The sequence below is a fragment of the Galeopterus variegatus genome, unplaced genomic scaffold (genome assembly GCF_000696425.1).
Source record: "Galeopterus variegatus unplaced genomic scaffold, G_variegatus-3.0.2 Scaffold67, whole genome shotgun sequence".
NCBI lineage: Eukaryota > Metazoa > Chordata > Mammalia > Dermoptera > Cynocephalidae > Galeopterus > Galeopterus variegatus.
Window position 1 is genome coordinate 267,535 of NW_007726178.1, and position 13,229 is coordinate 280,763.

At 40.1% G+C, this 13,229-nt stretch overlaps 1 protein-coding gene across 1 annotated transcript in view; it reads left to right on the top strand.

Moving 5' to 3' along the window:
* Window positions 1-13,229, top strand: part of MAGI2 (membrane associated guanylate kinase, WW and PDZ domain containing 2) — a 340,007-nt gene that overhangs the window by 193,006 nt on the left and 133,772 nt on the right. The window contains exons 10-11 of the mRNA XM_008577562.1: window positions 2,699-2,891; window positions 9,776-10,024. Of these exons, the coding sequence (XP_008575784.1) occupies window positions 2,699-2,891; window positions 9,776-10,024 (442 nt within the window). The remainder of the gene's footprint in view (window positions 1-2,698; window positions 2,892-9,775; window positions 10,025-13,229) is intronic.

The window sequence follows — 13,229 nt, forward strand, 5'->3', positions numbered from 1 at the left end:
CACTGAAGTGTCAATTGAATATATTGTTTATTTAGAATTAAGTATATAAGATTTGATAGAACAAATTAAAGGAAGATTTGAAAGATAAAAGCTCTGAGTTTTAAAAAAATGTGTCCAGTGAACTTCAGTCTTTGCTCAGATGTCAGCTTTTCCATTAGGCCTGCTCTAGCCAACTCTAACACCACCTCGGACACATGGCAGGTTCCTCCCAGCCCGCTCTGTTTTTTCCATAGTACATGCCTTCTAGCATACTGTTTAATTTGCACATTCATTACATTTGTTATTGTGTGACCACTAGAATGGAAGCTCTTTAGGGCAGGGATTTTAGTTTATTGTTCACTGTTGGATTCCTAGCTCCTAAAAGTATCCCTGGGCTCAATGAATATCTGTTGAATAAATGAATTGAGGAGAGTACCTCATATCACAGCAATATGGCAGAAAAGCAGATGTTCTACTAGGATCTTCCTTTTTATGAATGATGTTAAACTATTAACACAGAATGTAACTTCGAGAATATCTGTATATCTTTGCTGTTTTCCTCTATAGCAAGAGAGGAACAAGAAACTAACTTTACAGTTGCAGCTGTGGCTCTCTCAGTTGTAACCCCTATTTTTTGCTTCACTTTCATCAGTTAGAGCCAGAACTATACCTTAAAATTGATAATTAACCAGCCAAGAAGTTCATGAGCCATTTTTTTTTTCTATAACTAGCTATAAATGCTCCCACTAAAGTATACAGGAAATCTAAAGGCTGAAGCATTTTCTTTGGGCTAACCCAACTAAATGCAGCTTTTCATGGGGTAGCGGAGAAACATAAACATTCATCCTAACTGGCTTTTGTACAAAGCTCTTACCAAATCTTTGAGGTGCTCCACAGTGGATTGAGCCTTTTGAAGAATAGATTGGAACATCTTTAGAAAGAAATTCATAAATTCAGGTTGGCACGACAGTAAGAGAAAAGGGAGCATGTCAGATATATGCTCGACTGCGGGACTCTAGCAAACACGTGTGGTGGGTTGCAGGGAAAGACTGCACCGTGCAGCCAATATAAGGCAGGAGATGAGGCCTTTCCCGTGAGAGCAATAATGAATCACCCCTCGGAACACTATATTCAACATAGAAGCAAGTCTATTCCTCACTCCACTCCAACCCCCAGGAACCGTGGGGAATAGTATGGGAAATTTTCATTCCTACAGAAAAAGAGAGCTATTCAGTGGGCCAAAGCAGGGAAGTCCTTCAGACTGTAACTTTGCATATACCTGAGCAGTCCTGAGCATTCAGATCTGGTTGCCGTGTTGACAGACCACAATGAGCCGAGAACAAAGGAATCGTTCTGCTGCCAGTCCTGGAGATACACCAGCCTGCAGCTCACGATGGAGCAAGTCTGCAAATCAGCTGAAATCCACAGATCTGGAATCTGAACAAAATTACTGTGCCTGAAAAATATCAACCTGTGAGCAAGGGATCATTTTGTGAGGATTTAAAATAAAACCTAGAGTAGGGCCTCTGTAGTATTATGAGGCTATTGGTAACCACTGCCTTCAGGGTCTGGGTGGTTAAACCACTGGCAAAGAAAAAGGAGACCTATCATCCATGAGTTGGAAAAATTGTTTGTAGATTAAACAGCAAAACTAAAATACTTACTACTGTTTTCTTTTCTCTGAGAAAGAAAGAAGACTTGGTAATTGACACTAAATTGAGTGCTTCTAATGGGACTTGGGAAACCTCACACATCACTTTTCATCAGTCTTCGGTTCAGGGAATTACTAACAATTCCCAGATGTGTACCTCCTCACTTCCTGGTATGGTAGCCACTTAAACAGCAGAAGCATTTTGGGGAACAGGCAGAACTGGAAGTGTCCTTGGTGTCGAGGACAGTGCTCTGAGGAAGTATTCAAAAAAATGGAGCAAAATCTGGAGGTCTGACTATGGTTTTTTGAGTAAGTCAAATGCCCAGAAAAAGACAACTCTGAGTTTTGCTTTGTTTTGTTTTGTTTTGTTTTATTCTTACCTTTACCCTTTCAGAGGAAAGAACAAAAAACAGAACAACTTTGAACCTTTATCAGAGTTTAATAATATGCAATAACTATTTTCCCCTTGACATTTTCTGAGCACTCACTGTGTGCCATAAAACAAGTTAAATGTTCCACGTGTGTTATTTCATTCAGTTCTCTCAATAACTCCGTGAAGTAGGTCCTGTTGTTATTTTCCCCATTTTGTAGGTAAAGAAACCAAGGCTCACAGAGGTTAAGAGGCCTTGCCCCAAGGCACACAAATGAGAAATGGAGCCAGGATTTAATCCCCGCCTTCTTTCAGTACAGAGCGCATGCATGGTAGCCCGTTAGCATCAGATTATTTGGAGTCAGAATTTTCCTAGCCAGGAAGCAAGTGTCCGCCAGACTTCGCCACAGTATTTCCCTAGAAGGAGTAAGAAACCCAAAGGAATTGGAAAAGCATCTTTCCATCCTCTCAGTTTTCACTTTCAAGTACATGCTTGAGTTCAGGGCAAGGGATAGAACATGAGAATAAAATCTTCTATGAGTTATAAAGTATAGAGGGAAAATACATATATTTTATATATATAATATGTATTTTTATATATCGTATATTTTTATATATTATATATATTTTATGTTATATATATAAAGTGAAAAAAGGTTGGAAATGGGAATGTCCTTTCCTTCTCGCTGCTGCTCTAGATTTTGATTGGAGCTGTCATTGCCATGGGCTCAGCTGACAGAGACGGCCGCCTGCACCCAGGAGATGAGCTCCTGTATGTGGATGGGATTCCAGTGGCCGGCAAGACCCACCGCTATGTCATCGACCTCATGCACCACGCAGCCCGCAATGGGCAAGTCAGCCTCACCATAAGGAGAAAGGTGCTGTGTGGGGGTAAGTACCAGGACCCAGCGGCAGGAGTTGGGGCTTCGCTGGTGAGATGCTTTTGTGAGACACAGTAAGGACACTTGAGACAAGATTTTAAATCAGTTTCTATATTATATGAGGAAAGAAACAACCTAGATATTCCAAAAGTAACTACGATTTGGAAAGTGCAGATTTTCACCCCACTAATCTAAAAATCCCAACAGTCTTTGCGGCCTACATTTTAGATGTAGTCATTAAAAATTACTAACAAAGCCTGGGGCAATTTAAGATATGTATGCTCTTTTCCCTTTGGTAGATATAAGTTATAAGAAGAACGTTATAGTAGAGGAAAACATGCCTTTTGAAAATGTTCCTCATCATGTTCACAAACCAAGAACCACAGCATTTTGATACCATAATACGGCAACCAGGATGGAAAACTAGCTTTCATTGTAGAGCCTGATAAGAGGTAGCAATAAAACTGTTACCCCGATGTAGAAGAGTATGGCTATACCTCACTCTGAGAGAACACAATTCATATAGCTCCAGACTTATGAAGCAGATAAATTAGAAGTAATAATTCCCTTTACAACCATTTTCTTAGCTTCATAAAAGAATCCACCAAAAACATATTTCTAAAAGTCAGCCCTTATATTCAGCCCTTGTAAATATGATTTGATTTATCTCTCTTAACTATCTCAACCCTCCAAAAAAGATTTATATTTTTAAGGAATATGTCTGTTACAAGCAGAGCAATATTTATTATAATCTGAGAATTCAGTAATGTTCGGATTATAGATTTTCCCTCAGGACCTCCCATTGTTTGTTCTGTGAATCACAGGAGCAGCAGCTCCAATGACATTCTGCTGTCACCTCTACCCCAGCAGCCTGCTGGCCTCTGTTCTCAGACTCTTGACCACCCCTTATACAGAATCATCAATATTAGAATTAGGAGAGATCTTAGCAACGTGAAAACTGAGGCCCAGAGGTTTGGTAGCCTGCCCAGTAGTACACAGTGAGTCAGTGACAGTGCACAGATGGTCTCTTATATCTAGTGCCAGTGCTTATTTCTTTATGCCACTTTCAGTCCCCCTCCCAACTCTCCCAGTGTCCCCACCCCAGTGAATTCAAAGACGTTAGGTCAACCTTTAGCAAATGGCACTCCCTATTGTAAGGAGTCTTCCAAATGTGCTATCATAACATTTGAATCAAAAAAAGGACCACCAGCTAATCACAGACTGTGAATGACTAGAAAGGATAATGTTTATTAGTCAGACTAAAAATCCTTTTCTTTTTTGAGTCCCCTAGAAAGTAGACTTTGAACAAGGGCAATCATTTAAAAGGGCAAGTAGAAGAATTGTCAGCCCTCACCAGTACAGACTGCTATATATCTAGTGTCATATAGAGGATTTGCTAAGAGGTGCTGTTCATTTTCAGAAATTCATGGCATGCCACTTGACCCAAAGAAGTAAAACATCTTGAATTATGCCTTATCCTTGCACAAGATGCCAGGAGAAAGACAGTGCTTGCTTAGTTAACATTTAACTGTTTCTCTCCCAGAAGAGTGATTTCTAATGAAAAGTTTGCTGTGCTATATGTTCTGTAACCTAAAGATAAATTTAAAAGATACCCGATTTACAAGGAAATACACTGCAAAATGCAAAACCAATGCACCAACATAATTTCATGCTCCCTTTGCCACCAGCTGATTATTGCAAATTAAATTTTGTTCTAATCAACCCAGGCTGTTGGAGTGTGTGCCAAATGCTGCAAAAATATATTCTGGCAATTTGTATTCTGGATCATGTGACTTCTATAAAATGCTCTTTGCTGCAGTTCTTACCAACTTTACTCAGTTTGGCTTTTGAGTGCATTTCAAGTGCATTTAATTTTTGAAAATGTTCTGCTGCAGACTGCTCATTCACACCAAGAGAGTTTCCAAGTTAATTCAGCCCACTCTTCCTTGAAAGCTTCGTCAGTATTGAAAATGATTGAGTTCAGCAAAAGATACTTCCATAGCAAAGAAATGCCTAGAAATAGGATTGAAAAGATTTAAAAGGCATGGGAAGATGACCTTTCTTCATAGCTGCCATTTCTCCAAAGCAAGAAGGGACAACTACAAATGGCTATGACAGTGGAGATGCCTTTTCAAGGATTGTTGTTATCATTGTTATTATTTTTACACTTTCATAAACAAAGGCAGTGGAGGTACAAGTCTGGCTTAGGCTGAGATGGGAAGTCAGCGGTCAGCTTGGGAAGAGACAGAGAAGCAAGAAGAGGGGCAGGGTTGCCACGTTCTTGCACAAAGGAACAGTATTGTGGGGAAAGAGCTGGAAAAGAAGGCAGGCCATAGGGATTCTACCCTTCAGCCTTCTCGCCTCGGTGTGTACAAATGTCCTGCCCCACCTCAGACGACAGAGGGCACTGGCTTCCTAACGGACGCTCAAGGTAAAGAACATATTCATTCTGAGAGTTACAGACAGGCTAACTGCACTGAGCAAAAATTAAAATAACACTGAAACATGCCCCAATTATTAAATTATTTTTTTTAATGTACACACTCAAGATAGAAGTCAAAATTTGCAATCAGGCAATGGCAAGCTAGATCCTCAAAAGAGAGAAGTTGTTGAATAAGGGAAGAAACTATCCAGTAGCACCTCCAGTTTTGCTGTAGGTTGATTGAATTGTGTCCCCCAAAGTCCCTATGTTAGAAGCTTAATTCCCACTGTAACTGTTGAGGATGGGAAATCCTATTATGGTAATTGAAAGGTGGGGCCTTGAAGAGGTGATTAGATTGTAGGACCACACTGTAATGAATGGATTTAATAATGGTGGTCAGGGGCATGGTTTAGAGGGCTTTAAAAGGAGAGTGAATGAGATTAGTCTCTGCTCTCTCTGCTCCACCATTTTTGCAATGTGACACCTGCCATCACTGAAGTCATCACCAAAGAAAGCCTTCACTAGATGTGTTCCCTGGACTTTGGACTTCCCAGCCTCGGAAACTCTGATCAATAAATTTAATTTTCTTACAAATTACCCAGTTCCATGTATTTTGTTATAAGCAACAGAAATGGACTAATATAAATTTTATTTACCAAATAATTGTAGCACAGATCTTAAGCCTTGAACTAGTTTTGAGAGATGTCTTATCTACGCCACTAATATTTAGTTGTTTCTTCCCAAAGATATTTGAAGAGTGGCTTTAATTATTACACTGAAAGTATAAATATTTATATGTTTAGCAGCTCAACTTTAGACATTCAACCTCACACATTATTTTGAATGCACACCATTCGTCTGAGAGGAGGGTGTCTCTGAGGAAATTCCTAAAGCGTAAATCTAGAATTGATGTGAAATAAAGTTTTATGACTTAATCAAAACATGTTAGAGTTAGTTTTAAAGCTTTAGCATCTTTTCTCTAACTCCTAAGGGAAAGTCTCATTCTTTGTCTAATGCTGAGAAAGGGAAGGTTCTCTTGGTAGCTGGGTGAAAAGTTTAGCCAGTGTTTAGGGTGCCAGTGCATTCCTGGTCCTGGTTACTACACTTTTTGTCAATTCTAAATGCATTCCCTTGTTCTTTGTCTATGAGCATGTGACCCATTTAAATAAGCTGGCTGCCTTGCTGAGTATAAACCAGGTGTGCCTGCAGGCATTTGTGGAGGCCAGCCCCTACCATTTGCAGGCCCATCACCCATGGGCTGCCCCCGCCCCATGAGGTACTGTGAGGGACCCGGCACACATGCATGTGGGCACCCCAGCCCATGTATCCAAGCTCTGTCCACACATGTTCCTCATTGCTGCAGCCATGCTTCATGGCAAGATGTGCCATCTGCAAGGCTGTCATACTTTCAGGAGACAGTCCTGGAAGCAGGCAAGGTCTGTGTGGTTACAGAATCCTACAATCCTGGTACCCAGTGTGTAGTATAGAAGGGAAACAAAGGCTCCAGTTGAACAAGTCCCTTCGGCCCTGCAGATCCCTCACTCTATGGATAAATGAGTCAATAATTGAGTAAATCAGGTATTTGCAAGAAGCACTGGGATGTGGTCAGAACTGTGGTGACCTGCAAACCACATACCAGGAAAGGGAGCAGCCATTACTCAGCTCCAGCTGATTTATTGCCAAATATTTCAAGTCACTGAGAATCCATATTTCTGTAACATCTTCCTATTTATAAACATTGGCAATTAGTGTTAAAGATTATTAAACAAAGTACAGGCCAGCTCTGTGCAAACCAGGCACAGCCCCTGACCAGTGGTTAACTGTTCTGGTCTAAGCCATTGCAAGCATTGTCAATGACTCCCACCTTCCCAAAGGGAGACCCTCTCCCGGTCAGCGCAGTAGTGATTTCCAGTATGACTAGTGGAGACAAAACGGAAGCTTAATCTAAAAATTGATTATTTGACTTGAGTATATACTAAGTGACTGAATTCTGTGCACCCATTTGTGTGTGAGCCAGAAGAATGAGTCAGGGGTTATAGAAATTAGTGGATTAAAGAAAAAAATTGCACATAATATTTAGTCCCCTAGTGATGTTTTATTCTATTATTCTAAAACAATGTTATTGCCACCCTATACCAGGAAGGGTCGTTGGGAAGAAGACAGTCTGATTTGGATTCAGATTCATCCAGAACAATGATGTAAGATCAATCCCTCAAAGGCAATGATGCTGCCAGTTTTCAAGTGTCAGAGACCCCAAACAAGCCCAGGGCAAACTTGGAAGTCTTCTTCACTTCTTGGTTTTAAATGCTGTATGCTCATTTTGCTGAAGATAAAGAATTTTGTGCCAGAAGTTGAAAGAGCAGTCCCAAAGCAATAGAAAAGTATTCTATGAATATATTTGACTCTTTCACTTACCCATGGACCGCTCACATTGACTTAGTCAATGATTATCTTTCTGTCTCTAGAACCTGTGGCATAGCCACTCCCAGCCACTTACTGCAAAGACAGATGGTTTTCCTTTGCTGCTGATTTACTGACATCCACAGCTCTCAACCCCCTAAAATATGCCAGCCAGAAAATGAGATCTCTCTTGTCACTGCCTATGACATTTAGTTACTGATTCGGTCCAATAAGTCGGGGAGATTTTCAATTTAATGTAGCAGCGAAATAATTGTTTGTTTTTCTTCTTCCTGACTATCTCTAATCACCTTATTTCCAGCTTGCACAAGGACTGATAAAGGACATGTGCTTCACCAAGACATAACAGCTTGTCTTTGGATAATGTTTTCCAGCAGGGAGGGTACATTTTACATGCAGAAGTTTTAAATTCTGATTGAAAAGAGGGAAAGGCTTTGACATTTACATTTTGTTCTTGTATGACATCAGCACATTTCTTGGAGATGAAAAGCATCTATTTTTTTCTCTTATCAACACCTGATTAATTAAATCTTATAGAAAAATCAAATTTACCAAATAATAATAAGCAGCAGCCTGTGTCTCATTCATTCTGTTATTACAAACAAAAAGTAAATATATTTTTGTAAGGCCCTTTTTTAAATCTTGGTGTATGAATAAATGCAGCTCCTGCTTTAGGTATCAGTGTAACAAAACATCTCTCAGAGTCTCTGTTCTTTCTCCCTGACTTTTTCAATTCAGAATGGAATTATAGCTTAAAAAGTTAAAAGCCTTCCGTGGAACTTTTTCTAATTATTTTGAACTTGCCATATGAGACATCTTCCAGAGTTCTAAGTAGGAGATCATATCTAGAGACCCAAAAAGGAATAATTAATTTTGATTATTTTTCATCTTGTTATTCTTCTCTTCCATAAACATATTTAGAATACACTCATCAAATTGTAAGCTGGAAATGAAACAGTCCTATCTCTAATTACAGTAGACTGGGTGCCCACTTCAGTTCTTTTGACCAGAGTACCAATACTGAGGTATTAAATTAAAATGGCAAAATTCTTTCTGGATGGCAGATCAACTTTCTTTCAAAAACTAGCTTCTCTGACTGCCGGCTTTGTAACATTTCTTTAAGTAAATATGTTTGCTTTCTCATAAAAGTACTGGTTTGGCTTGTCTGGTTAATAATACAGTGTACTTTGTAATAATATGGTGTGTAAATAAGCAACATCTCCAACACCTCCTGAAAGATTGAAAATTTATAATTCCTAAGCCTGATATCATTATTAAATTTGATCCTAGAGTGAGCAAACTGCTTTTTTTAAAACAAAAATCTCTATTTATTTATTTATTCTTTTAAACAACTTTATTGAGATATGGTTGACATAAAAAGCTGTGCAAGCTACTTTTAAGAAGTATATTTTAAGAAGTGAACTAACACTCTAGGCCAGCAGAATATCACAAAACAGAACCATGGCTCCTTAGAAAAATATGGTAGGTCACTTTACATGGACAGGCCCTGGGCTGTTAGCCTTACTTGCAATACCTCTACAGCAGCACTTCTCAAAGTGTGGCCTGGAGGCTTGATCCAGATTCCTGTGCCCAACCTTCCACAGGTCTACTGAAAAAAATTTACCATGAGTGGGCCTTGAAGATGTATACTTTTTGCAAGTTTGTTAATTGATTCTTATGTGCAGTACAGTTTAGGATTCTACCTACTTGTTTTATGATCATCTTCCGTCTCTTATCACTCAACTGAGAAGCTCAGTAAGTAAAACCAGGCATTGTCCCTGGGGGTTGCAGTCTTTACAAGAGGAAGATATAAACATATAGCACAAAGGAGGCTGATTAAGGGTTTTATTTGTGTTTGCTATGAAGGCCAGAACTGGGCCAAGACCTGGGAGGCTCCATAGCTAGTTTTAGCATGGCCCTTCAAATGCTGTGCATATCTGGGTGAGAGAGAAGCCTGTCAACCAGTCTTGCAAAAATGCCGGTGTCTAAAACAGTGCCTAGTACATAGGAGCCTTGTGAAATAATTGAGTGCCTATATATGATGTGTATTCCAGGGGAGCCTTGCCCAGAGAACGGGAGGAGTCCAGGCTCTGTGTCAACCCACCACAGCTCTCCACGCAGTGACTACGCAACCTACACCAACAGCAACCACGCTGCGCCTGGTAGCAACGCCTCTCCCCCTGAAGGCTTCACCTCCCACAGCCTGCAGACCAGTGATGTGGTCATTCACCGCAAAGAGAATGAAGGCTTTGGCTTTGTCATCATCAGCTCCTTAAACAGGCCTGAGTCAGGATCCACTATAAGTAAGTGACCAATTCACCTGCATTTGCATAAGGGGTCTTGTTTTTATTTGTTCTGATGGTAAAGATACTGGACAAGTAGATCAGAAAATTGTTTAGACGTACTGCATAGCCCGAAAGTCTCAGACTGGGGGAACAAATAAGTCATCCTTAAGACTGACTAGTTGCTGACCTTTGGCTCAAGAAGAATGTAAGACCATAATTAATGCACTCCCAACCCTCATAAAAGCCTTTCATTCATTTGAACATTGAGAAGAAAATAAAGCAGCGTGATGTGGCAGTGTTGCTGGGAAGGAAGGGTGCTGCTTTCGATGAGTTGGTCGGGGAATGCTTCTAAGGAAGTAACTTTTAATTGAGAGCTGTTCAGTAGAGTGAAACCAGACATGCAAAGGATCTGGAGAAAAGCAGTCCAGGCAGAAGGCTTAAGGTGGGAAGGAACTCAGCATTCAAGAGATATACGGAAGCCCAGTGTGGCTGTGGAGTAGGGAGCAGGCAGAGCAGCCTGAGGCCAAGATGTAGAATGAGGCAGGAGCCACACACTGTAGGCTTCATATGCCATTGGTAGGAAGTCTACATTGTAGTCTAAGTCCATGGGAACCATTGGAGGGTTTTAAGAAGTGTACTGAAACCTGACTCATATTTTTAAAAGATAAGTCCAACTGCTCATGGAAAATAAAATCAGAGATGGGAGGGCGGAGAGACAGCAAAAGTAGAAGCCCATGACACATTCAGGAGGCCATTACCACAGCCCCATGGCTCCAGAGATGCTGATTCCTTCCCCTAGGGTAGTAGCAGTGGATGGGGGAGAAGTAGACAAATTCAGCTTCTGAGGTTCCTCCAACTCTAAGGTTCTATGAGTCTGTACAGCAGGTGACAGGCTGTATTTCTCTTCCAATCAGCCATCTTCATAGATTCTCAGGCTTCGTCGGTTGTTTTCCTTTCTGCAACACTATTGCAGAGCTCATTCAGCAGTCAGCAAACAGTAGGACAGAAGAAGGGATAGGAAAACTTGCTCATTTTTCATATTGAAGTGATTCAGTCCAAAAGGTTGTAGATAGAAACACCAGAATAGAGGAGCATAAAGAGAAAAATAATAATAATTGCACCTATGTTGTAGTCATAAAATTCTTATAAACTGTGGTAGTTTCCAGCACTTGTGGAATAAGGGAGGGTGAGTATAGAATAATACTCAAGGTATCAAATTATTGTGAATGAATAAAAACTTTATATGGTAAAGTTGATGTTACCAAAAAAAATACCAGAACTCTGTGGAGAGAATCGCCCCATTTAGCTCTAGCCTCGACAGATTCAAGAGCGAACACTAAGGAAGCGTTAAACCTCAGTGAATATGTGCGGAAGCCAAATTACATACGTCTGAAAGTACAATTTCATTTCTCTTTTATTTCATGAGAAGTTGAGGAAATAAATCCAATCTTTAAGCAGAACCTAAAAGCAGAACTCTGTCAGTACGATGGATTCACCAAGATTAAATGGACACAAGACTACAGATTTTCACGAATTATATAAACAGCCTTCATAATTTAACAGCAATTCATAATTTAACTTGAAGAAAATATTCACAAAAAGCTTGTGTAGCTATTCCAATCATTCGAGTTGTTTATTGGGGCAGAATACCTAAAAGACTGGAACAAAATAAAAAGTGTATTACCAAGATGAAAGTGTTAAGCATGTACAAGAGATCTCAGCTTTATTTGAAGTGTGACAGCTTTATTTTTAAATGAGTAGGGGAATGTGTGTATGTGTGTGTGCGCACACAAGCGTGCACCTACTATGTAAGAAACCACAAACACAAACACTTTTTCTATTGCAAATAAAATCCATGCATGAGTGAATTTGGAAAACAACAGGTGCAAAGGCTTGCAATTAACATGTGAATTTTTCTTTCTACAAGTGACATGAGACTGACCTCAAAAGAATAATTCTAACTACTTTCAAAAATGGTATTATTTTCCATCACCCTGAAGAGTGGAAATATATTCCAGAGTTCATGATGCTTCATGGCTTCTTTTTTCACACATTTATTTCTTTTCAATCTGAGGAGTTCAAAACACAGGTTGTCCCATGCTCTGTGGCAAAAGCAGCTATTACACTGATGGCAAGTTACGTTTACAATATATAATTTGCAACATGCACCTAAAAGGTTCCTGGAGCTGATGCTCTTTCATGCTTAACTTCTGTAATAATTTTGATCTCTAATTTATTAGAGAAATGCTAAGTGCCTTGTGAATGGTAAAGAGCCATCATTGTGCACACATCCATCATCAAATATCAAGGATCCTTGGGCTCCGTGAGACTGAGAGAGGGTGATGCTGTCAGGTGTTCAGGAATCACAGTCATCCCAAGACTTGTGCTGTTTTTCTCTTCATGTATTTCCCAAGCCCAAGGATCATTAACACATTCACTGTTTTTTGTTTGTTTGTTTTTGTTCTTGTTTTTTTCATTTCATGGCTACTGCAGCCTTTTTGTTGGTCGACAAAGTGCTGCTGTGCCTTTGATAGGAACACCATGACATTTAGGCAAGAGAGTGTCGTGGTTAACAATGCAGGCGCTACTATCCTACCACCTGGATTTGAAACCTGGCTCTATCATTTACCAGCCATGTGATTTTGAGGAAGTTATGTGACCTCTTTGGGCCTCGGTTTCTTTCTGTGCTAGTCAGTTTTCTCTTGCTTGTAACAGAATACCTGAACTGGGCAATTCATAAAGAAATTAAATTTATTTCTTACAGTTTTGGAGGCTGGATAGTCCAAGGTACAGGGAACACATCTAGGGAGGGTCTTTTTCTGGGTGGGAAATCACTACAGGGTTCTGGGGTGACACAGGCAATCACATGGAGAGGATGGCATGAGCAAGAGCGCTAACCTTCTCATTTACAGTCCTTATAAAGCCATCAGAACAATGCCTATGACAACCCATTCAACCATCCACCCATTACTCCATGAATGGATCAATCCATTCACAAGGGCACAGTCCTCGTGATCCGATCACCTCTTATAGGCCCTACCTTCCACCACCACATGGGGGTTAAGTTCCAACATGAGCTTGGGGAGACATTCAAACCACAGCATTCTGCCCCTGGCCTGCCAAAGTTCGTGTACTTCTCACACACAAATACATTTATTTCATCTTCATAGCCCTAAAGTCTTAACTCATCCCAGCACCAACTTAAAAAAAATCTGAATTTCCA